This window comes from Coffea eugenioides, chromosome 10, assembly GCF_003713205.1.
Source record: "Coffea eugenioides isolate CCC68of chromosome 10, Ceug_1.0, whole genome shotgun sequence".
Lineage (NCBI taxonomy): Eukaryota > Viridiplantae > Streptophyta > Magnoliopsida > Gentianales > Rubiaceae > Coffea > Coffea eugenioides.
In genome coordinates this window covers 34,163,908-34,189,969 of record NC_040044.1, presented here as the reverse complement: position 1 = coordinate 34,189,969, position 26,062 = coordinate 34,163,908, and the positions used below count along the sequence as shown (strand labels likewise).

At 37.2% G+C, this 26,062-nt stretch overlaps 3 protein-coding genes across 7 annotated transcripts; 1 reads left to right on the top strand and 2 right to left on the bottom strand.

The window, feature by feature from the left end:
• The first annotated feature begins 4,635 nt into the window (after nucleotides 1-4,635).
• Nucleotides 4,636-9,874, top strand: LOC113749801 (protein FAR-RED ELONGATED HYPOCOTYL 1-like). 5 transcript variants are annotated; one of them, XM_027293658.1, is made up of 6 exons: nucleotides 4,636-4,882; nucleotides 6,183-6,846; nucleotides 7,036-7,407; nucleotides 7,694-7,772; nucleotides 8,516-8,554; nucleotides 9,346-9,874. In XM_027293658.1, exons 2-3 carry the CDS (start codon nucleotides 6,222-6,224, stop codon nucleotides 7,107-7,109), a joined length of 699 nt encoding a protein of 232 aa, XP_027149459.1. In that variant the 5' UTR covers nucleotides 4,636-4,882; nucleotides 6,183-6,221; the 3' UTR covers nucleotides 7,110-7,407; nucleotides 7,694-7,772; nucleotides 8,516-8,554; nucleotides 9,346-9,874. The 5 variants fall into 5 exon arrangements, with proteins under 5 accessions (XP_027149459.1, XP_027149460.1, XP_027149461.1 ...); XM_027293659.1 differs by having other exon boundaries at nucleotides 7,036-7,772; nucleotides 9,346-9,393; nucleotides 9,468-9,874; XM_027293660.1 differs by lacking the exon at nucleotides 7,694-7,772.
• Nucleotides 9,875-10,269: 395 nt separating this feature from the next.
• LOC113750724 lies at nucleotides 10,270-13,398 on the bottom strand. Its single transcript, XM_027294670.1, has one exon. The coding sequence runs from the start codon at nucleotides 13,396-13,398 to the stop codon at nucleotides 10,270-10,272; it is 3,129 nt and encodes a 1,042-aa protein (XP_027150471.1).
• A 3,678-nt stretch (nucleotides 13,399-17,076) lies between these two features.
• On the bottom strand, nucleotides 17,077-20,848 carry LOC113748681 (receptor-like protein 7). The gene has a single exon (XM_027292204.1). It carries the CDS (start codon nucleotides 20,571-20,573, stop codon nucleotides 17,157-17,159), a length of 3,417 nt encoding a protein of 1,138 aa, XP_027148005.1. The 5' UTR covers nucleotides 20,574-20,848; the 3' UTR covers nucleotides 17,077-17,156.
• Between the last annotated feature and the right edge of the window lie 5,214 nt (nucleotides 20,849-26,062).

Here is a 26,062-nt window from a genome sequence, read left to right as displayed (position 1 = left end):
ACTACAATTCAAAAAATTTATTGCACGAATGGCGTAAATACAGGGTGTTTTATTGCAAACCTGATTAAAATTTTGTTCCCGTGAACAAAATTTTCCACCCCTACAACGGGTACTCAGTTCTTATAAGCTATAAACAGTTACTGTTTAATTCGAAATCGGTTTATTTTACTTTCTCCGCCACATACAGTTTCAAATGGAGAACGGGGTTCTCTGTTCTTCTAATGCAGCAAAGTCGTAAAAAGCTAGTGTTCGACTGAACACCGGTGTTAAATTTTTTTTTATCCGATAAATAAATAGTGTTATGCAAAAAAAATTAAAAGGCTACTCTATTCTTATAATGCTGGATAAGCCATAAAAAGCTAGTGTTTTACGACAAAATAGATTTATTATATTTTAATCCCAAAAACAATATGGTATGTTTGTGACACGGACATTGTGTTCGGAATAATGGGTTTTAAAGAGATGAAATTTGATGACAAAATGATACTTTACGATATCAATGAATAACAGTTGAAACACATTCACAGACTTGGTATTTCAAATCACAGTATTCATTATTTAAAATACCAAATTTGGGAAAGTATTTGAACTGTTATCCAATGGTTTCGTAAAATAATATTTTTGGTGAAATAGCAGTTGTTGAACAGCTCTTTTGCCACAAACAAAATAATGTATCGGAATAAAAGAATCCGTCATCCAATAAAACACCAGCTCTTTATGGCTTTTATGTATTACAAAAACAGAGTACCCATTTTCCCATAAAACAGCAGCTTTTTATGGCTTTTATGTATTACAAGAACAGAGTACTTTTTTTTTACATAAAAAAAGTTATTTCATGGATGAAATAAAAAAAACCCATTTTGTAAGACAAAGCACAAAAGTCAATTTGATTGGTGTGTTAGGGGAAAGAATATCAGATATGTAATGTACCTGTATTTGACGTTCAAAATACTGCAGTGATGTTTGTGAAAAACACCGTAAAAAATATGTAATTAAAATGGAACCAATTTTGATTATTTAAAATACCCAATATGTGAATGTGTTTTAACTGATATCCATTGATATGCTAAACCATCGTTATCCCACGAAATACCAGCACCTTAACACCCATTTTTTCCATAAACAAATTTATTGATGACATAAAATAAAAGTATACCCATTTTCCAATAAATGGGTATTTCTTTGAAATACCCCGTGTATTATTGGAAAACGGTTTTATTTCTATTTTATCCAATTAATAAATTTGTTTGTGGGAAAATGGATAGTATGTTGTTGTAATAGATAAAGCCATAAAGAGGTGGGGTTGTATTCCAAAACAAGTACATTAAAATTTAATCGGGTTAAAGAACTTGTATTCGGAATAATGGGTTTTAAAGAGATGAAATTTGATGACAAAATGATACTTTACGATATCAATGAAATAACAGTTGAAACACATTCACAGACTTGGTATTTAGAGATGAGGTGTTTCATGCAAACTTGGTACTTTACCATGCCAATAGATAACATTTCAAACACAATCAAAGGTTTGGTATTTTAATTAACAAACATTCGGTTCCGCTTGGCTTACATACTTTTCTGGGTACTTTTCAAAAACAGCACTCTACTCCTTCGATCGTGAAATACAAGCCCTGTACATTTCGGCATTTCCTTTCCCTTTTACACAAATCCTTTTGACTTAAGTGCTTTCCAATCACTAATTTTCATTAATATGTTTACATTGCTACAAACAATTTAATTCCGCATAAATTGCAAACAATTAGTATCTCAACTATTGGGACTTTGCTAATTCTTTGGAGGTCTGATAACAAAGCCGTTGAGAGCTGGTATTTTTATTACCGACACCTTTTTTCTGTAAATGGACTGCTTTCTATGATTTTCCTTTACTAAATGTCAAACTACCGCCATTTAACCAGCATAAATATATCTCTTTGTTCAGAACTTTAAACAATAATGCTATTAACCTGTATCTTTCCCTTTCAGACCAAGTTTTTTTACTTGTCTATTTTTTTTGCGGCGCGGACAAAATTCTTCGGTTACTTTCCTATCAAACTTTTACACAAAAAATTTATATATGCATCAATTTTTTGTGTAAAAAAACTAATTTATTCACATACGATCGAGTATTTATCCAAGTATATTAAAACTCCACACTAAGTAACGTACTCAATTTTAATCATCAATACAACACTTTTCTGTTATTTCAAATAACAAAAAAAAACTGCTTCGCATAAGTTTTTTTTCATAACTGCTGTGCGCTAATCATTCTTTCTTTCTTCAAATTTCTGAACCTTCTTTACGCACGTTTTTTGTCCAAGGCATTTGCAGCATTTTTGCTGCGGTAATGGGTACATTTGCAAATACAATAAATGCCTCTCCTTCTAACCTGCAATAAGACATCCTGTCCCAACCCAGGACGATAGTACGGAACTCTGTGTGCTTTGTTTGCTTCATTCCGCACGCTGTCTGCTTCATTTCCTCTCCACGCGCTCACCATCACTTTAACGTCTCCGTTTGGACCGTTTTGCCCCCAACACGTGTCGCTCCCTGCCATCATTCCTACCATAGGCAGGTTCCCACCATAAAGGTATCCCATTCACTTAATATGTTTTGCTGGGATAATCAAAATGAGCACTCAAACGTCTGCTAACTGATGGGAAGGGGGTGTTTGTTATAGAATTATGAGTTTAATGTTCATTTTGTTATTTGTTCAAATCATGAGGAGTAATTTGTAGTTTGGCCAAACCTCAAGGAGATAGATGTAATTAACCCTTTCAACTAAATAGGGTCTAATGAAAGCTTAAACCACATCGTTGCTACGTTCATTTGCTCTTTGCCATTCTTGTCACCTCCTGCTTCCTCCATCCTCAGAGATCTACCTATGATCATCAAATTTTATCTCTTATTTAATCAAACCCAGTCGCCAGTTCTAAACCCTAGCAGTAGCCTTTCGCAATTTATGAGATTTTGAGAGACAAGTGTCAGGAGATTCATTCTAATCTCTAAAATTAGAGAACCAAATGTGAGCTTCCTATATACCCCTTTCTAAGGGTGGAGCTGAACCGAGTAGCTCGACTTGAACTTATGAACTACTCGGTCAGAAGCTCGAGCTCGAGATTGCTTGATCGAGCTCGATCTTGAGCTCGAGCTGCTCGTTAGAGCTAGCGAGTCAAGCTGCATCTTAGACATTTGATACGCGAGAGCTCGACGAGCTCTATCGAGTATTGCATAAAAAATAAAAAAAATTATATATAAAATTACTAATATAGATAAACAACTTATGAAATTTACAATGAACCATTCTACCACTTTTATTTATTTGTGTGGACAAAGTAGGAATTTTATAAATCATAATTCTTATTTCTTGTTTTTAGAGAACTTAGTTTGAAAACATTAAAAAGGAAAAGTTCTTAAGTTCTTTTAGTAGAGAGAGACCTCCCCACAGGCACTGGCTCATAATTCTGAGGGGTGCCTCTCAATTTAGGTAATAAATTTTTGTCTGGTGCAATGAACCGGGATAATTAAATTAAAAAGAATGGTCCACAAGTTGCATTCTTCTTTTGGGTGCTAGGACATCCTAATTTACGTAATCAAAAGGAATCCCAAGTGGGCCAAGTCCACTTTAGCTGATAGAGGTTTTCCACCATACCTATTATGAATCAGCCAGTTCCTTTCGAGCCTTTCTTCCTCTTTTCAACTCCCAAGTCACGTCTCCTCCTCGTTGGCTTGTTGTAGATTCGGTGCAAAATTTCACTGGCAAAGACCATCGCCGGCTCGTAGCTTAGTAGCGAATCTGGTGAAGGGTAAATTTCAAAGACCGTTGCTGGCTCATTACCCACTTACCCCATCTGTCTCCCTTGAAGTTGGAAGTTTTCAGCATCACCTTAGCTTGGGCTCCTGGGAAGCTGTCAAGGGTGAAAAGGTATGAATATAAAATAAATTCAACTTCTTCTATTGCTGTTGATTTGATGGTAAAGTTTTGATGGTCTTTTGCTTACATGGTTATTTTGGCTATTGAGAAACTGTCATATTAACTAGTTTGATACTGTTGATTTTAGAGTGCTTAAATCACATGGTTGACATTTGCGTTGAAATGAAGCAAAATGCATGTTTTAATATGAATTGCTATTTTATTGAAGGAAAGCACAGTTTTTTGCACTCAATTTTTGCTGAATTCTGGTCTAGAAAACAAAGGTTTTCGAGCTCATTTTACGAGTTCAGTTCGAGTTCTCAAACTCGAATCTTATATGAGTTCGAGCTCGAATTGTTTTTAACTATTTCGAGTCGAACTCGAGTCTGAAGTTTGAGGTTTGTTCGATCTCGAGCTTGAGATCGAGCAGTACTTATAACCTTCGACCTACCATACTCGAGCTTGACTCGACTCAACAGCATCACTACTTTCCTTGGTATCACTGACAGGCAAAATCTGATAGTGCCGTCGTGTGAGCCCAGCATTGGAACATTAAAAAAAAAAAATTTTTGATTGAGGACTAAATTGGTGAAAAAAAACAATAAAGGACTAAATCGGTTTCAGCGAAAAAGTTTAGGGACAACATAGGCAAAATTACCCTATTGTGGAGGTTTCTGAAATTATCCCTTCCAACCTGGAGTGTCCCCCCACCATAGCCATCTGCTCCCTCGCGAGTCTGCCTTTCATTCTTCTTTCCTCGCTCTCCTCTCCTCTCCAAATTTCACCACCACCACCGGTGCATATGATATGAAAGCCTCCTCGTCTTCTTCGCCTTTTTATTCTTCCTTTTCCTTCTCTTGAATCTCTGCCACCTATTTTCTGTTTAGCGAAGAGCCTTCAAAGAGAGAATTTTGAGTTAAAGATTGATTTGTTATTTCTGCCTAACTGTGCAATTTCCCATAAGTTGGAACGGTAACTTTGTTTATCTAATTACTTGTTTATACACTAAAAGTCTCTGAAAATCATGGTGAAAACCTCCGTTCATGGATATTACTGGTTGACTCGGTAGACTCGGCAGCTCTTTTGAGTCCCGGACTTGACTCAGGCCGAATCTTCCGAGTCTAAACGAGTTTGCACCGGGTCTACCGTCCCCGGGAAATGGGGGACGGTCGCGGAGCTGAAGCAGAAGTTCCGTGATGACTCAGCTGAGTCTTTGAACCGTGCGTCTTACCGAGGATATCTGCATAGTCCTTGTGCATTCATTGTGTGTTTCGTATCAGTGGCATTTTCGGTATCAGCTTTCCTATTGAAATTGCTCATTCACCTCAACATTGTGCTTTGAACATGGCCGCAACCTCCTCGTCTCTGGCATGAGATTTTGAGTCTTGCCTCAATAGTTGGGGAAGTTTATTGTTTGTCGAAAACGAATTTGTTTCCCTTTATAATATATTTACTAAGTTTCCGCACTTGTTTAATGATAAAATCAGAATTTTACTCGTCTTGTTGCATTATCTTAAATGGAAATGGGTTGAAAATTTTCTAGATTCGTCAAGAAGAATAATGGACAATGTTGGATTTGAATTTGCATTAGGCATTGACTGGTAAATTTTAGAATTTAGCTGGATAATCTTGAGTGGAAGAAGGGACCAATATACTAGACCTTAAAATGGCTTGTGCAATCATTTTAATTCGTGCTGTTCCTTGAAAACCAACAATTTTTTTTAATATGTAAATCAAGCAGATGAAGAAGGTTCAATCACAGAGTGGTTGCTTAAGATTGTTATGTAGCATTGACGGGTGGCCTTACATATTTGAGTGGTCTTGAGGTCTGTATTTTGATAATGCGTGGGGGTAACCTCTTTTTTGCTTTTCTTCCCCCCATCTTTAAAGGTGGTATAGCTAGTTCATTTAGGTCTCTAGGAGGTGCTATCATTGCAATGCTCTATTTATCTTAGTTCTCAAGCATATAATTCAAACTAATGCTGTGTTACTGTAAAGTAGACTTGCCATGCTTGTGATGTTACTCTTGAATTTTGATCTTCCTTGATCATTCTAGTTCACCTAGCTACAATTTGATAACAGAGCTGTTCAAATCACATTGCTTTTCTCTTCTCATGCTTGCATGTGCTGACCAAACTCTGATCTTCTCATGCTCGCATGTACTGACCAAATAGCATTACAGAATCTAAATGGGAAGAGATTGACTCCATATAAGTTCTCCCTTGTTACAAGCTTCTATATCCAGCTTTCCTCACAATTTTCTTTCTCCCAGTGCTCTGATTGAGGAGGTGTCTCAAACCAGCATTCTTTCATGGATAGGAAACGGAAATTGCAAGCAGAAGAATTAGGCACGCCTCCACCAAAGCTTAAATGGCCAAGTCAAGGCTTTGCTCTAGAGTATATTTTTCCCGCTAATGCTGAGTCAGATGTAATAGATAAAGGGGAGTTAAGTGGAATATCAACAGCTGAGGAGTCAGAACAAGAGTCTGCCAAAGATAGCAACAGTGTTTCTGCTGATGCTGACTCGAGCATTTCTGTGTCTAGCGAAGCTGAAGTAGGAGCTGGTCATGGATATTTCAAAGAATATTCATCTGACATGCCTGTCAATTCTTCTGTTGACTGGGGAGGCGATTGTTCCAAGCATGCCTTAAATTCTTCTGAGAGCAGTTTCATAACGGAATCAAGTTCCCATATTCTGGAATCACCATCTATTGGCAACAAGCATGATTTTCCCCATCATGATATCGGCCTGAAGTCATCCCTGAATTATGAGGAGCACCTCCTGGAATTTGGAAGTCATGGCGATTGCAGTTGTCCAGAATGCAGAGCTGGCTTTGAAGAATACACAGACAAGGAACTTGAAGAAATGCTTTATTCTAATGGGGTGAATCCCAATAATTATGTTCTTTCTTCTGGAAGATGGACTCTCAACCAAGGTAACCATGTTAAGCTGAAAGACCGTTCTTCTCATGTTCTGTTTTGTCAACATTATTTGAATGCAAGGTTTTTTTTTATCATGTAACTTGAAGTTCTTCACTGTCTTAATTCATTCCTTTCTGCCTAAATCATTTCCTTATTCCAGAACATGCACTTAATGTGAAATTTTTTGCATTATCTGAATGCAGATACTCAGCAAAGCACCAAGAAGTTAACCATTGATAAAGAGTTCGAGCAGTACTTTTCCATGCTTATGCTGTGACCCAGTTCTTTTGAACACGAGCATTTTATGTACATTATTTAATAATTGATGTTGTATGCATTTACTAACTAGACGAATGAAGCTTCTCATTTTAATCCTTTCTTTTGTCAATTTTTTTGTCATTTCAGCTTTTTCTTAGATTGATTGATCATGTTAACCTTTATTTCGTGTATTTGTAGTTTTGTTATGCCAACATAAGGCAAGAAATGAAAATCTTGTCATACAAAGTTTTCAGGCTTTCAGCTAAGATACGCCACTCCAAGTCTTCAGAAAAGTTTCCTGACTGCTGGGCTTTTGGGTATGCTTAACATTTTGGGCTTTTTTCTTTTTGTTTCTCTGTTCTCCTTAAATCTTGTGAATAAATTTCAAATTCTTGTCATTCATCATGCTCTTTGAACCAGTCTTGTACTTGATTGTTTATGTTGTGGTGCTTCATTTGATGCTTTATTGATTTTCTCAGATCCATATGGCCTTTTTTCTAGTTGAATTGAAACTAATGCAGATGAGACAAAATTGGGGTCGACAACTTTTGATTCAATTGCAAGTTTTTAGTTACTTACTGGTGCATTGGCTGTGAATTGCAGATATTGCTTAAAAACATTGTGTTTTTTTTTCCAACTATGAATTTAGCTTTCTCAGAGACTGAATATTCTTCTGAACCAGGTACTTCCTATACCTTCTGTTTTTTGTTTGTTTGTTTGTTTACATCCTTTGTCATGATAAGCCAATCACACATATTATCCAATATAGTATGAGAGTGAAGACCACCCCACCCCCAGGCCACCTTATGTTGGTTGTCCACCTATGTGGCCTGAGCTGATTGGGGAATTGTGAGGTGGAATGGGTGGTTCTCCCCTTCTTTGTTTTCTTCCCTTCTTCTTCATCTCCCTCTTCCCTCTCTCCTCCCTCAAGTAATCATGGTTAATAATTCCTTCTATTTCTCTGCCATTTTTTTGCTGATCTTTCCTTGGCTAAAAGCAACAAATCACTTTCTCCCCTTTCTTGTGTCCTTTGTATGTTATGCTCTTAGATTTTTTCTCTATTATACTCCCAGATTAGCAAGAAAACTTTGGTTTATTTTTTTCACTTTGATATACTCGTTCCTGAGTACTAGAAAACTAGTAATGCTTCTTTTTTCTTTCTCTTTTAAGGATATTTTTTTGTTAGATTAATTTGGACTTGGAGAGATGGCTTTTTTTTTTTTGGTTTTCATTTTTTAGGTGGAAGAAGATGATGAAAATTGAGTGGAAGTGATTGTGATTTTAATGGAGGTTTTGACAGTATTTTACTGACTAAGTGATTATTTTTTAGTAGTTTTTTTTTAATTTTATTTATTTTACAGTTTCCTTTTAGGTCTTTGTCCTCTTTTTTGGTATTCTAAAACTCGCTTCTTGTTTAAATGGCAGCTATGTGATAGAAGAAGAATGAACAGAAACTAATGGCAGGTTTTTCTTTTTAATTCATCTCTTTTCTTCTGTGCAAATGTTTGTTGAACTCCTCACAAAGGACATTCCGTATGGTTCCTTGGGGTTTTAAGAAATAGAGAAATAAAGCATTTTTCATGTTTGTTTGTGTAATCTCTGTTTCCTAGCCCTCAAAAGTTTCTTTCTTTTGTCTCTTTTGTCTTGTGCTTCAATTTTTTTTGAACATCTGGTCAAGTGGAAAAAATGGAACAAGGCTTTTTTATGTGTGCGTCTTCGTGGTTAAAAAGTAAATAATTATTTTGAGCAAGATACTGGATGAATGGTAAATTGTTAGATTGGTTGATGCCAAATCTGATGAATGGGGAGAGGTGTTGCTGGAATATCTCATGTCAGAGTGTTCCTTACAAAAATTGACAGAAAGACCTCAGAGCCATCTCTTCCCAATCCTTTCCGTCAAAAAAAAAAAAAAAAAAAAAATTTCTCCCCCTTTCTGTGCAAAAACAAATTTCCCCTCTTTGCTGGTGGGTAAAATTCTGGGAGTTGCAAAACCAGAGGTCTTCCCTCAAATTCCTTTATCTGCAACAGCAGGGTAGGGCTCAATTCTGAGAAGACTGATCAATTCCCATCCAAAAAATTTTCCATAGCTCAGCCCCCTCCTACTCGAAGCTTCTGTCTCAAAATTCCCTTCTGTCTTTATATTTCTTTCTTTCTCTCTGAAAATCACTGGCTTCTCCATTCTTATTCTATGTATACATTTTTCTCTTGATAAAACTTTCTTTTATTCTCTAATAAGTTTCGTATGTTTGCTACAGGTTGAGAGATAGGGATTGATACCAAGTGTGAATGATTGGAAATTCAAAGTAAGAGGCTGTGGGTTGGCTGTAACTGTTTTAGTTAGTTGGTAATGACTTCATCATTTTTTGTCTTTTTGCAGACAGCTATTACACTTTCTGGACAACTTTTTATAGCTCAAGTGAGTGAAATTCCATCTTGGGGCCTTTTTCTTTTTGTAGATTTGGATCGATATTGTTTGATTAAAGCCTGGAATGTCATGTTTGCTTTGCTAAGCATGCTACGTGCATAACTTATTCAATGTTGGGCTTAAAGACTTGGTTGTTAATAGTTTTAGTAGTTAAATTTCAAACCACGTGTTCTGTGTAAAGTAATGTTGATTAACAAACTTGATGTTGATTAACAAACTAATGTTGACTATGAAAATCAGGGAATAGTGAACTTGATGAATCTGCTTTGAAGCCTGGTGTTCTTGGTAATGTTGAGATTAGGAAAACTTTATGACCACCAATGTTGGACCAATTTTGGGATTTAAAAAAAAAAGAAAAATTGGAGAGTAAATCATAGGAACATCTTTATTTTTTGCCTTCCCTAAGTTTTGTGTTTCATAACAAGGATTTTCAATAGTCACACGTATGGGTGTGGAATAGATGTCAAAAGTTTGATTAAACAAGTAGTTGCAAAAACTCAAATATCCATGTAATTCCTGTGAATATTAAATAGGAGCAACTCCTAAAACAAAATTGAAGACCAATTTTTAAGATGAGTATATTTGATTGACTTTCACTTTGCACTTGCTTACTATTTGCGTTCTTCTAGTTTCTCTCTTTATCTTTTTTTTTTTTTTGTCGAAACGTTAGCTTTATATAAATATCCATAAACTTTACAGTATTTGGACAAAGGTCCAATCAAACGGACAAGCTGTCCCACAAGATCAATGATGCCTAGCATCTAAGATTGGGATTCACCCATTCTTCATCTATCCAGATGTTTAGAGCATAAATGCTTAGCTTAATACATTCTAATTTCCTAGAGTTGGCAAAAGATATGGAGCACTGATGAAACAAAGTACAGATTGATCTAATGTCCTCAATTAATGTAGCCATCTGCTGGTTGTTGAACCTTGCTCCCTTTATGGCATCTACCAGCTTGCGGTTGTCCAGTTCCATTCTGATGCTCCTCCAGCCTTGACTTCCAGCTTTCAGTAGAGCTAGCCTAACTGCAACAGTTTGGTCTTGTAAGGTATCACCTGATGACCATTCTCTTAGTGCCCAAAATGCTTGCAATCTTCCCATGTTGTCTGTTGCTGATATTCCGATCCCTACTGCTGCTTGCCTTTTGTCCGGACTGGTGTGGATCTTTAATATCAATCCAGCATGGCTCTCATTTTGATCTTGGTCATTCCATTGCTGTAGCTCTGTTTCTTGAGTGCTCTTCCTTGAATCCTTTCCTTTGTTAGCTTCCTCAAATTCTATCCATTCCTTCATCGCCTTCTCAATTACCTTGGAAGGCTCCTTTTCCTTATGGTTAAACTCTCTGTCGTTCCTAGCTTTCCATATCTGCCAGAGTATGTTTATGGTGAGATTGACTTGGTCCTCAACACCTCTGCTGTCTTGAGCTTCCTGGATTGCTATCCACCATTTGGTGAAACAGCCTGATAGATGTGCTATTCCATCCCATTGTACTGGTGCCAATTTCCAGATTACCATAACCTTGTTACATTGGAGCAACATGTGTTCAGTGGTTTCTTCCTTTTCCCCACATCCTGTACATATGGGATTTCCTTGCCTTGTTCTAGTATAGATTGTCTCTCTGACTGGGATACCATTGTGCAGGCATTTCCAAACAAAAACTTTCATTTTCTGACTTACATTCTGCTGCCACAACGTATTCCAAATCCTAGGATTGGTTCCTACATAGCTTGTTCCAGCTCCTTCCCGCATTCTTGATCTCTCTACTTCTACTTCCTTCATCCAAGTCTTATATCCAGATTGAACCGAGTACTGGCCATTTTGAGAATGCTTCCACCAATAGCTGTCCTCTATTCCAGTCATACTTATTGGTATGCTTAGTATTCTCTCAGCATCTTGTGGATTGAAAATTTTAAATACCAGCACTCTATTCCATCTGTTATTCCTGATCAGTTCAGAGACATACTCCAGTTGGCACCCCTGTGGTTGAACTGATGTTGGTCTTCCTTCAGGTCTATCTGGAATCCAGTTGTCCCACCAAATTCTGGTTCCTTTCCCGTTGCCAATTTTCCTCCTAATTCCTGCTTGCATATCCTTTCTGATATCTGCTAAGCTCTGCCAGATCCAAGATGCATTCTGAGGCACTTTGCATTTGAAAATAGATTGCTTGGGATAGTACTTTCCTTTTAACACTTTACTAACTAACAAATTTGGTTGCGTGATCAGCTTCCAAACTTGTTTAGCCAGAAGAGCTTTGTTAAACAGCTGCAGATCTTTGAACCCCATCCCTCCCTTGCTTTTTTTCTCTGTCATCTTCTTCCAGCTTATCCAGTGAAGCTTTTTCTTACCATCAGTATCACCCCACCAATAGTCTGCCATTTTCGAGCTTATTTCTCTGCACAGCTTTGAATTTAGTCTGAAACAGGACATTGTGTAGGTAGGCATGGCCATTGCCACAGCTTTGAGCATAATCTCTTTCCCTGCCTGGCTCAGAAGCTTGTTTTTCCATCCTTGCAGTTTCTTATCTATAGAGTTCCTTATGAATCCAAAAACCTGGCTCTTTGATTTTGTAATAATCATGGGCAGTCCAAGGTATTTGCCTTGCTCTACCTGTTTAATTGACCCCAACGCCTGACAGACCTCATCCCTCACAGCTGGCATTGTATTTTTACTAAAAAACACTGATGACTTTTCCAAGTTAATAAGCTGTCCAGTTGCCTCTTCATAATCTTTAAGTATCATGATCAGTTTCTCAGCTTCTTGTTTGCTAGCTTTGCAGAACACCAAGGAGTCATCAGCAAAGAAAAGATGAGTGATGACTGGCGCCCCCCTGCTGATTTTAACTCCTGTTAACTCCTTCCCCAACTTTGCTTTCTGTAGTAAGCTTGATAGTCCTTCTGAGCATAACAAAAACAAGTAAGGAGATAGAGGATCTCCTTGCCTGATACCTCTTGAAGGTGTAATAAGCTCCTTGTGTTCTCCATTAATGTTGAAGGAATAGGTAACTGAGCTGATACATGATATGATCCAATTTATCCAAGTAGAGCAGAACCCCATTTTCACCATTATTGCCTTCAAAAATCTCCATTCTACCCTGTCATAGGCCTTAGACATATCTAGTTTCACAGCCATATATCCCATTCTACCATGCCTTTTATTTTTGAGAAAATGCATCAATTCATGGGACAGAATGACATTGTCTAAAATTTGCCTACCTGGTACAAATGCAGACTGACTTTTACTAATGCATCTACTGAGATAAGGCTTGAGTCTGTTAACAAGGATTTTTGCTAGAGCTTTGTAGACCACTTGGCAAAGACTAATAGGCCTATACTGGTTAATCTCTGTGGGGCATTCAACTTTTGGAATCAGAGAGATAACAGTATGGTTTATGGCCTTAAGAATGACACCATTATGGAAGAAACCTTGGATTGCATTTACTAGATCCTCTTTGATAAGACTCCAGAATTTTTGGAAAAAGAGGGGGGACATGCCATCACTACCAGGAGCCTTATTAGGATCCATAGAGAAGAATGCATTCTTTATCTCATTTTCATCCACTTTTTTAGTCAGTTCCTTGTTCATTTGTTCAGTTATAGTGATAGGAATCCCTTCTAAGATCTCATCAAGCTCCCCAGCTGCCGTGGACTTAAACAATTCACCATAGTAGTTAGCAACTTCTCTACCCAGCTCATCCTCATTTGCTGTCCAATCACCACACGCCTTTCTTAACTTGTGCAATCTATTCCTTTTCCTTCTCCCCTTCACAGTTGCATGGAAAAACTGAGTATTTTTATCCCCTTCCTTCAACCAGCTTATTCTAGATTTCTGGTTCCAAAAAGCTTCTTCCTCATTATAAGCCACTTTTAGCTGTTTTTTCATTTCCTGTACTTGCTGTCTTTTATCATCGGATGTCGATGCCTTAATGTCTTCAATCTGTTTCTTGCACCATTTAATCTTTTCAAACGAGTTCCCTTTCTTGCAGCTACTCCATTTCTCTCTTTATCAATGCCTATTGTTTGACTGGCTTTTATCTGTAACAGTGGCTTTTGTGTCTCTGAGTTTTCACATTAAAGAACTCACCCCCAAAATCTCAAATATTGCTGACATTTTGTATCGTGCGTCTTTTATGAACTTTTAGTTCTTTGGGTAGTTGTTGGCAGTGCTGTTAGGTTGAGCTTAACACTGCAACGTAATCCAACTTGATGCTTTGTTCTGCTGAGTTTCTCTATGCCTCTGGTCCTACTGTAAAACCCGTGTAAATTGATTGTATAAAGTGATGATTTTGGTTGTATGGTAGTTTCATAAGGCTGAGGGTGTAAAAATGGAAGAAGGTTAGTGAAGTTGAATGCGCTTTAGTACCTTTTTTGGGAGTCTTTGCTTACAATGTTCTCTATTTTTTTAGGATGTTTGAATACTTTTAAGGATTAATCTTGTATACACTATCACCATTAGACACATGACACATGTGTAAAATTTGAATTTTGAATTTAATAGCGTATACACTATCACGGGTGGATAAATGACATATGTAAAATTTGAATTTAAACACATGTGTCATGTGTTTAACGGTGACAGTGTATATGCTATTAAATTCAAATTTTGCTTATATATCATTCATTCAACCATGATAGTGTATATTAGATTTATTCTTTTTAAACCTAGCAATTTCAAAAAATTTGTGGAATTTAGTTAACGTTGATACTTTACAAGTCCCGTCACATATCACATTTATTGAGAATGAGACATGTCACATTTATTGAGAATGACCCTTACCGGGAAGGCAAGGAAATTTTGCCACTAACGTATGAACATGTTCCACCCTCAAATCATTAATTTATGTAGTTCAGCATTTGGTCAAATAGAGCTGATTACCTGATAGTGTATCAGCAAAATGGAACAAAATTAATTAGATTATAATGGCAGTTATATCGGCCCTGCAGCATTTTTCTTGAATATGAGGAAGGTGAGGGGCAAAATATGTTAGCAAATCATCAACCTAAGCAACCAAAAAGCACTATCAATTCCCATGAAAGTTAGAGACAACTTTCATTCAAGCATGTTATCAAGTGATGCCATACCAACTGGGGTTGGGCCAAATGGTAAGCAGTTTGGTTCCGCTTAAGCAGGTCTCGGGTTCGAAACCTGGCGTATGCAGCTATCCTTGTTGGGAGACTCACCCACCACAGCCAGGTGTGCGACCCGGGTCGACCAACGGATTAGTCAGGGCAAAGCCCTGGATACCGTGGCAGGCAACCAAAAAAAAAAAAAAATCAAGTGATGCCATTAAGTTGTGCATCCTTCAGGCCTGAGAAACCGGTTCATTGTATATAGCGGGATTAGGCTACAATTTTTATGCCATCATTCCAACAAGTCAAAGGCAGCATCAAACATTTCCTTCTTACGGTAACTATCAGTAAGAGCGTTATATATGTGTCAATTGTAATTACACGCACCAATCCCTTTTCTGATATCCGTCGCTTCATCAAATTTACACATTCCACATGCTCGGAGGTTTTTTTTTTTTTTTTTTTTTTGGTCTTAGTGAGCAAAGACACTCTAGCACTATATAATGTGCTTTGACAATAAGACTAGTCCAGTGGCGGAGCTACGTATTGTTGATGGCAAGGTTTTGAAACTTAGAACGATTGACCCAGAAAAATAAATGGGTCAAGAGTCAGTTCAACGGTTGAGTTGGCCATTATTAACTCATGATGTCATAAATATTATTAATAAATGTTAAAATCTAAAAAACAAACAAATATTTGTAGAAACTTAAGTCATATTGTTAAATATAATCACTTCAATTCTCATTCTATTCTTCTAAGTAGTATTATTTGTTTTAGACTCAAAAATAGCTTGTATTAGTTAAACGTTTATTATTTCAAATGTTTTTAAGTTTCCTAAATTATATGGGTACTAGTTTATATAATAAAAATTAAAGGACTTAAAAGGCATTAACAAATAAATGAAATGCATTCACGATTTGAAACAAAACTAATATAGTTAATTATATGTTATAAATATTAAATAAGAGTTAATATGTGATTAATGAGTAGAATAAAACAATAATTATTATTGTCTAATTAATTGGAGATAATTATGAATGGATAATTGGTAAAAAATTAAATTTGGAATGTCATTAATGAGAATAGTTGACCAAATTTAAAATTGTTAGTTTAATTAAGGTTGGATATTAAATTGAGCGATTCTCACAAAATCGTTCTGGTTCAACGGTTTAGTGGTTGAAATAGGCAATTCAACTGGTTTAAAGTATAATGATACTAACTAGTTTTTGAAACTAATCTAAACCGGAAAGTAAGCGGATCGACAGTTCAACCTGTCTGAATCGTCAATCGACTGGTCCAGGTTGGTTTTTAAACATTGGTTGATGTTGGCAACTGTGCCCCCCACAGCTTTGGTAAAATCATAAAATAGTTTTTGAAAATTTGAGAAGTTTTTAAATTACATTATATTTGCTCTTCCCTAAATTTTGTGCATTTATCTTTTATTGTTGCCTTGCCTCCATAACTATTAAGATATCATAATGATTATCTTTTGTTAGACTCTTGGATCTACTTCAAATTATATAATGATTGATCCATTTGGATTGAAAGTAATTTGAAAATTTTTCTTTTCTATAGCAATGTTTTTTTGTGAAATAAATGAGATGAAAAAAATGTTGGAAAATGTGTGTTTAAGACAAATAATAAATACTTTTTTAAAATTTTTTTCTAAATTTTTTTTATATTCCTAACTCAAATAAGTGGAATGATCTTATTGCTAAATTAAAGTCACAAAATTAGATTCAATGATATGTGTAACAGATATATCCATCAAACGTGATAGTTCCACATTGCACCCTCTAATTTAGGGTCCTGGCTCCACCACTGAACACTACCCTTGAAATAATTGAAGAATTACGAGAATATAACTATGCTCGAGTGATTTCAAAAACAAAATTTAGGGTGAGTTTATTTTACATGCTCGAGTGATTTCAAACACAAAATTTAGCACCAGCAACTCTTGTCAATAAGTTGCTAAATGCAATATCTGATTCCAAACTTTTGTTTAACCAATAAATTAATTTGTACTCTGCAATATTATTTGACTTGTTTTCTTAGACCAGTCGATCAATAGGGTCAAGTCTCAACGGAGGGAGCAATAATACTCCTATTGTTTTTAGAAAGTGGCATTAAGGTCTTCATTGGCCTCTCCTACTTTTCCCTACTCTTTTTTGGTTCTTTTTACTTGTGTCGAACGTATGCAAATGCCTAGTTTTTGAAGTTTGAGTGTGAAATGAAAAAATTAACTCGCTTTAGGTGAACTGGCCACCGAGTAAAAGTAACGTAAGAGTTGACGATTGACATAAAAAAAATTCACGTTTTCTTGGAATAATAAAAAATGTTGAATTAGAAGTATTACTACTTGACGTTTCCTACTTTTCTGAGCACGATGACGAGAAGAAACATATCGATGAGTCCAAAATGTTTGACAAAATTACTCAAAAAAAAACACACACGCACACACACACACAAAGACAAAGTAGTGCACGACAAATTGCCGGATTTAATTAGTGTTCAGAATTTTTTAATTTTCTGTGGCTTATGTACAATAACATTGAAAAGAGAATAAAAATGTCAAAAATGTTGATGATACAGAATTAACAAAGAGGAAGAAGATGTTGGAGAAGTAAAATATACAGGCGCTGAAGTATGACAGGTGCATTTTGGATTGTGCACAGCTCTTGTTCTGTGAACGTCAAGTTTGCTGCAGAATACACAATACTTGCGTCCAAACGCCTCGTGTTCTACCTCGAATTCAGAATCTTCTGTGTCGTCCAGGAACTCGTCCTCCGAATTCTCCACTGCCTCAACCATTCCTTGATCATACCTGGTGTAAGAGAACCTGTATCCTGGAAAAATCAGCAGCACAATTCTTTCTAAATGCTTATTGGACCAGTCCCTCCCTTCCTTGCAGACAAATAGGGTTGCAACGATAACTGCTGCTCCTACCCCAAACCCCAGACCGGTGAATATGAACTGCCAATCAACTCCGGTCTCGGCCACTGAATTTGCATCTACTGAGGAAGGCACCTGAGCATCATCGTTGTTGCCTTTGCAGCTGATGTTCAAAGGGGCGCCGCACAGCCCTTTGTTTCCCTCATAAGAAGTTTCTGTAAACGTTTCAAGCTGGTTGCCCCGGGGGATACTTCCAAGGAGTTGATTAATGGATAGGTTCAAGAATGACAGGAATGTCAAATTTGCAAGCTGTGGTGGTATCATTCCACTTAGCCGGTTCTTTGAGAGGTCTAGTGATTCAAGCTGTGTCAAGTTCCCAATTGATTTTGGGATTGTACCAGTGAGAGCATTATGCGATAAGTTGAGAAGATAAAGTGCATTGAGTTCTCCTATTGTTTCTGGGATGCTTCCTTCAAAACTATTCCTCGAGAAATCAATGGATGTGAAGACCTTTAGAATTTTCACGAACTCCAGCTCGAGCCCTTTGGATGTTACCATCAAAGTATCCTGATAGTATAGGTTACTAAGACTCAAGACAGGAAAATGCAGATGGTCTTGATCTGATTGCCCATTTTCTCCATGGCTAATCATTCCTTTCCAATTAGAGAAGCATTTTGGGGACAGAGCACCAGTGAAGTTGTTGAAAGCTATGTCAATGATTTGAAGGTTTTGCCAGCTGTCATTGGCCAGTGAACAGCTAAGGTATCCGTAGAACCTGTTGGATCGCAGAACTAGTACCCGCAAACTAGATAAGTTCTTTAACATGCAGGGGAAAGTATCTTCAACTTCATTGCCGCCAATATTGAGAACTTCCAACGATGTACAGTTGACCAGGGATCTTGGAATCCGTCTTGTTAGACGATTTTTACTAAGGTCTAAACTTTTGAGGACACAACTAATTGGAAATTTATCTGGAATGGTGCCACCGAGGTTGTTTCTCCCTAGATGCAGAACCCAGAGATTCTCCATGTTGTAGAACAGACAGTCTGGTATGCTGCCTCTGAAAGCATTGTTAGACAAATCAAGAACTTGGAGGTAACTTGCATGGCATATGGATTGAGGGATAACTCCGGAAAGGCTATTATTTGAAACAGAAAAGAAAACAGCAAAAGGAAGAGAGTTCCCAATATCTTGTGGGATGGAATTCCTGAACTTATTGCTTGAGTAGTCCACATATATAGCTGTTTTTGGTGGTTTTGGAAACTCACCTTGAAGTTGGTTAGAATGTAAGTCGAGCACAGACAGATTGCACATAGTGGCATTCATGGGGAGATCCACTAGGCGATTGCAGGAAAGGTTCAGATATTGAAGAGTTCCGTCACCAACTTCCCATATCCATCTAGGTATTTCTCCAGCAATTTGGTTGTCTGAAAGGTCTAGATGGATCATGTTGGACTGGTTTCTTAGCTCTGGAAACTTTTGCAACTTGCAAGAAGCTAGTTTCAATACACTAAGCTGAGGGAAGGCAGATGTGGTTGAAGTGCCGCTGCTTGCATCAATTGATAACTTGTTGTAAGAAAGCTCAAGTCTTGTGAGGTTTTGGAGCCCGTTTATGATTTGAAGTTGCAGACTGCCACTAAAGCTGTTGGAAGAAAGTGAGAGTACATTGAGCCTTTTCAGTTCAAAAATCGACCTTGGAATTGAACCATTGAGTTGGTTGCAACTCAAATCAAGTGTATCTAAGAAAGAGGCAGATGCATTGGGAAATTCATCCACTTGACCTATGAAACTATTATTGGGAAGTTGGAGTTTCTGCAAGGATGGAAGAGCAAACAGAGATAGTGGAATTTTTCCCCTTAAGGAATTACATCCCAAGTTAATCGAGGAAAGATGTACAAAGCCTTCAAAGCGAGTGGAAGGAATGTTGCCTGTTAGATTATTATGAGAGAGGTCCAGGTAAATGAGGTTCTTAGACATCCCAAATGACGGGATTGAACCGTTGAACTTGTTGACTGAGAAATCCACATAAACCAGTCCTGTGAGATTTGCCATTGTTGATGGAATAGGTCCCGTGAAATTGCAATGTGACAGATCTATCCTTGACAAAGCTCCAAGGAAACCAATGGAATCTGGCAATGAACCCAAAAAATTTGTATAACTAATGGCTATTGTCTTGAAAGATCCATTCTCGGGAAATGGTGGCAAAGTGCCTCTAATGAAGTTATTGTTTGACAAATCTATATTCTGCAACATTGGCAACTGGAGTATCTTCTCAGGAAATTCTCCCAGTAGATTACAAGAGCTGAGACTCAGTGATGTCAAATTTGCGAAATTTGCAAAGAATTCTGGAACTGCAGTGGAGAGGTTGTTGTCGTTAAGGTTGATGACTGAGAGTGAATGGAGCTCTGAAAGGGATGAGCTGATAGGACCAGAAAGATGACAGTTGGACAAGCTGATTTCTCTTAAATTTAGTAAAGATGATAAAGCATTGCCCCACTCACCCCCCTGAGCTGAAATTTTGACACCATCCAGGTAAAGTTCTTGGAGCTCCGTGAGGTTCTGAATAAGCTTTTGTAGATTAGGATTCTCCATTTCCAGTGGCTGAAATCCAGGAAAACGGGTTGAGAGATCAAGAGTAACCAACGTGCTCATACTAGCCAAATCCCCCGGAATTTGCCCAACAAAACCAGCATCAGACAAGTTCAGGTACGTCAGTTTTGTAAGTTTAGATAATCCAGTGGGAATAGCAGAGCTGAACCTGTTGACAGCCAAATTCAATCTCTCAAGATACTGAAGATTGAACAGACTACTCCAACTCTCTAGTTGACCAGAAATTGTTTGGTTCTCAAGCTCCAGCCTGATCACATGGCCCAAGCTATCACAACCTACCCCATCCCAAAGGCAGCAGTCGTTGCTGTTGTTCCAGCGCACCAGTTTGGTTGAACTTGTGGAGTTGAACGTGGGGCTGTTCTTGAATTCCAACAACAGGGACCTCTGATCTTCAAGACATTGACCAGAGGCCAAGATAACATGTCTGACTGATAAAATTTGGAGTAAGGCTGTGAAGAAAAGCCAAGGAAAGAGATGAATCCTCATTGGATGCAGTTGTTTGAGAAACCCATAAGCTTGAGAAGGGGACAGGGAAAGAGATTATAACCCATCAACCTGACATATCAGCCTCCTGGTTCCATACCAGAAACTGCATTTTTTCTTGGTTTGGCTGGACTGCGGCTGAGTGGTAGGAAAGGGAAAAAGAAAGTGGAGACAAGTGATTCATAAGAAGTTAGTAACCGAGGATTAACTGTTGGGTTTCTTCCGTGAGAGAGTCGTCAAAGTAAACTGTGGGATGCCTGTTTTGTTTTGATTCTAAGTCTAGGACACTTTTTATGATAGATTCGATTTCTATCACCACAGTTTAAAATATAATTATTTATAAAAAATTTTATAAGTCACTCATCAGTTTAATTTCACGTCAATCTTCTATCAAATAAATGATCCGTTCTTAACAATTGAACCAATTGATATTAACGAGTCTATGAATTTACACATATTAAGGTCGTTCCACGCGTTTCATGTCGGGTAAAAAAAACAAAAAAAGGGTGGGCCTCCTTTCTATTTTGTTTGATGACTTTGGAGCTAACTCCAATATGTAAGACCACCTAAACAACGACTTTCAATTTAACTGAATTTATTATTGAGGCAAGTAATGGTAGAATTTTATATGTGGGGTTGGCTCCTCTGCGTTGAATTGTCCGTTACGCAGCGGCAGATCATCGACCGCTACCCAACTCCTCCTGCTTCGACTTGTCTGAATGTCTGTCCAGTGACGATGCTAAAGACATTTTTTTCGTTTGGTAATACCAAAGCCATTTGTAGTTAGTCGATAGGAGTAATTCTCAAATGGTGGTAATTTTCAAAAGAAGTTTCCAAATAGTGAGAATTCTGAATGCGTCTTTTAAACAACGCACTGAGTGAATGCATTTTTTAAGAAAAAAAAAATGCGCAGACAAATAAAAAAAAAACGCATCCTATGTAACTTTTGAGAAAATAACTCATTCACCCTTTGAAAAGAAGTTTAAAAAACACCGACTTTTGGGAAATGATTTTAAAATATCCCCTTTTTTGGGAATTTACTTCAGTAGATACTCAAATTAAAATCGGATTGAAAGGCTGAAATAGCTTTTAATACCAAAAGACTATCAAAACTTAGATCGTAAACCCAACATATTAGTGCACATTATTGATAATTACTTGTACACATATTAAAAGTCATATAAGTAAATCAACATGAAATAGACTAATTCAAAAAGTTCTATTTTATTTTTCTATGTACACAAGAAGTTGACTTAAATCTAGGAGTCAAATTCCCACTACTCGATTCAGGGTTCAAATCCTAGCAATTGAGATGGGGAGGATGTTAGGAGAGTTTATAAAAAAAGTGAAAAAAAAAGTTAACTTAAGTTCTTTTTTTTAAAAAAAAAATTCAAGAGGAGATTCTAAATCTTATAAGCTTTTAATTTGTCAACAATTTTCATTTTCAACATTAATTCCTTGAACTATTAATTGCTCTTACCTCCAATCCGAAAGCCTTAACCAAAAAGGACCTATAACACATTAATACCAAGGCCAAGGGTTTGCACTTTTCACTGCTCATCGACTAGAAAATCCCAAATCATGTGGTTTCACTTGACACAATAATCAAAATCCTTTTCCAAATTCGAAAGCTAAATAAAATGGCATCGGTTTTTTGTCTCTCCAGGCAAGAACAGCACAAGTTTGACGTATACCAGAGTCACAGTTAGAATGAAATTACAAGTTCCTCCTTTCTGCTTCAGTAAATGTTTATACTGTTAAAGATAAATGATAAAGAACAAAATGGTAACATTTTTTTTTTGTACACGATAAATTCTATTCCACACCTACTTCTACTTTATACTAGGGGGAGGGAGCGACTTAAACAAGTCAATGGGGAATTCGGAGGGAACCAAACCACCATTAGTCTAGACGGGTGCCTACGCCTTGCTGGCAAAATTTTTTAAGAAAATTCTGAATTTTTAAGAATGCAGGAGGGATTTGATCCCTTGATCTACACCCAAATAGAGCCTCAAAACTCTCTTGATGGCCAACTACTCCTATACAAAATGGTAATATTAATTGCTTAAAAGTTCTATGAAAACTGCCTATAAATGGAATAGGAAAATTTGATCCAGTATGGTAAAAAGTTTATAGTAAGTGCCGTTCTGTATGCTCAGAAATTTGGGGTTATTAGGGAGGGGAGAGTGAGAGATCCATTAGCATGCATGACGTTTTAGTCGATCGCAATCTTCTTCACATAATTCATGAACACTAATGAACTCCTCTCAGTGATGGTTAATTAACATTTTTCAAATCAAAATGGCAGAAATAGTTCTCTCAACAATGAAACAAACAGTCATTAGACGTGATGTGGGTCACCGTGGCCTAATAAAACTATTAGTAGCGATAAGGATGTAAATGAGTTTAAATAAACCAAACATTCTAGTTTTCAAACTTGTTTAATTAGTTTGACAACTTTTGAAATTTATTAAAACTTGACTTGTTAGCTTTTCGAACTAAGTTTTAACGAGCTTATGTCAAAACAAATTCAAGTCAAACTCGAGTAACTTGAATATTTTTACATATACATTTCATTTAGTATACTAAACGAACCAAACTCGAACAAAACTTGACCATTTATCAAATATAAATTACTATTCAAGTTTGGTTGAACTCATATCGAACTGAACTCGACTCAAATATCAATTAGTTTGATTTGTCTTTCAAGCATAAGAAGTATTAGTAATTACTAAACTAGTAATCATTGTGTAGGTGAGAGTTACAAATATGATGATTCTTATATCTACCACCTTAATTAAAAGTGGCCCCAAACTGGACACAACTGACAAATGTTTCAACTAGTACTTTGAATTAGTTCTAGTTTGTGTGGTATTTTTACTATAATGACAAGGTTGTATCAGCAATATTTTTTTTAAATACAAGAATAGACGAGGTCGTACCTGCACCCAAAAAAAAAAAAAAGATAGTATGTAGCACCACCATTCTGACTAAAGAGTCAAGCGGTCCTCCTCAGCTGGCTATGAGTTAGATTAGATGAGGCTTGAAAGTATAATTGAAAGTGATGCTTCTGGCGCAAATTACTCCCCCTCTTTTCCTATCAAATAGTCCCTCCCCTTAGAACACCCCAAAAAAAAAAAAAATCAAAATGAATAACTTTTATACCACTTGTTAAGTTCTCAACAATTCAACTACTATGATGGCCTGAAGAGGATTCTATAGTCTTTTTCAGATTTAGAGTTCAAATTCTGTGCCTGACAATTAGTGCTGGGAAAGTTGTGGGAGGGGCGGGAAAATTAAAAAAAAAATTCTAAATATTTCTCCACTATTGAAATTGCCATCCAAATTTATTTTATTTGTATTGCTTTATCCTCCTTGTTAGTGATGATGACAATTTATTTTTTCCCGTTTCCATGAATTGAAAAAGTAATCATCTACCTATTCGGGGACATCATCCTATAACACAATTACTGCTGTAATATATGACTAGGAAGGGTTAGCGGTGTAAAATTTTCTTTAGGAGAAGAAAGTTTTTGCTTTTGGTCGAGTTAAAATATGTATTCATCGAAACCAAGGAAGTTCATATTCATGTTATAACAAGATTCTGCAAGACTGATTTTATTACTTCACCTATTTATTCTGAATTCCTTGACTATGAACAAAGGTCAAAGTTTCTAGTGTCACAAATTGTAAATGCAACTTTTTATAGTTTGAAATCTTTTACAATTGCAATAATGTATTTTTTCATAGAAAATTTATCATTAGAGGACAATAATTGGGCAAGACTAAAATTTCATATGCACGGGGACCCTCCTATAGAGTCCTAGTTGTTCTCTGGCTGAATTGTATGCTTTATTTTTCACGGGTCCCTATGCTAATAAACGTTGTTGATGTTCTTTGAGCAGATAATAGTATTTCAATACTTTTTTCCTTGCAATTCTCTTCCTGCAGAGACAAGAGTATTTAATCAGTGTTAGTATTGTCACTCTAATGCAAAACTCCGTAAACCAGAGTGAGAAAATGTTCGAATTTCTGGAACAGCTTCAACTGCAATACTAATAAGAGTTTCAAATTTTGTTTTTTGCATGAGAAGATAGTTCATCTCCAATGAAATAGGACCTAGAGATGAAGAGATGAGATGACATAGAGATGTTCCCAGTCCACCCTGTATAGTTGATAAGAGACATGTTTAAGGCTTCAGCAATACTTGTTTCAGAAACTTAAATTAATTAACAGCAGGTACAAATCCATGATGCCATTCGCAAACCCCAACTCTTGTGCACATCAAAGTGGCAGTGCATAAACCATACTCCTGTTTGTCATGGTAAACAATCAGTACAAGTATGTTAGCTCAACAGAGAAACAGCAGTATGACCACATATCAATGTGTTTTTTTCAGTACTTGAAAATCCATTGATCTGGTCTAAAGTTGAATATATTTCTTTCTGGTAAGAGGTGCATCTTGTTTTTCTTGCTAGGTACCTGGATTGTCTGTAAAGAAGCGAATGGCATTCCAGCCACCTGATGGAACCCCCACTGTATTCCTTTCCGCTGGATCCACTAGTCTGAATTTGGAAGGGTCATTGTTTGGATCATAGTTTCCAAAACCCTCCCCAGCGATGAAGAAGTTGAAACCATGCAGGTGAAAAGGATGGCTCTCTGCCCCCAGAATGCTAGTGTCTTGCAACACTACTGCGACACGTACTAAATTGTAACCCGACAGTCCGGGTTGCATTGCTAACTGGTGTTTTATTCGGCGGTGCTCCAGTTTAGTTGAATGGATTTGTGGGTTGGGGTTGGGAAATCAGTGGTGAAAACACCATTTGATTTACCTGATTTCCCAAAGAAGTAGGATTGCAGAAGAGCTGTTGATGGGAGAGCGGAAGAAATATTGTTAACCGAAGCTGCAAATTTTGTGCCATTTGATCATTGGCGAGTTTTGTTAGCAGGGCAAGGACTCGATCCAAGTCCTATGGTGAAGAAAAACCGCTTTTGCATGGTCTGTGGAACGTTTGCTGGAAATTCAGCTGTGACTAAGCTACGGAATTTCCTGGTGAAGTTTGCAAGAAAGCCAGTGCCAATCACTGCAGGCAGGGTTGGGTTTATGACCGTTTTGTTTGCGTGGGAAGCATGGTTTTGGCATTCAGGGATCCTGGCAATAGTAGAATTGTCAAAGGTACCTAGCCCTGTAAAGTAGGCTGTGGCAGGCGGCAGCCATGATGAAGGTGGCAGTTGGAGAGGCTGGCTTGGTTTTTAGAAGCACATTGGTGGTCTGGCTTGGGGTGGTTATAACAACAATACCGGTCTCGGACAGTTTGATGTTTACCGTATCGGCTTCAATAATACTAAAAAATACCTTTTTCCTTTCTCCTCCTCCCTCTTCCTCCCCTCCCCTTTCCCCAAAAACCCTCCCCATCCCACAATGAGAAGCTCTGATTGTGACTGGCTTCTGGAAGGGAGGTGGAGGGTTTTGCAAGTAGGGGAAATGGGAG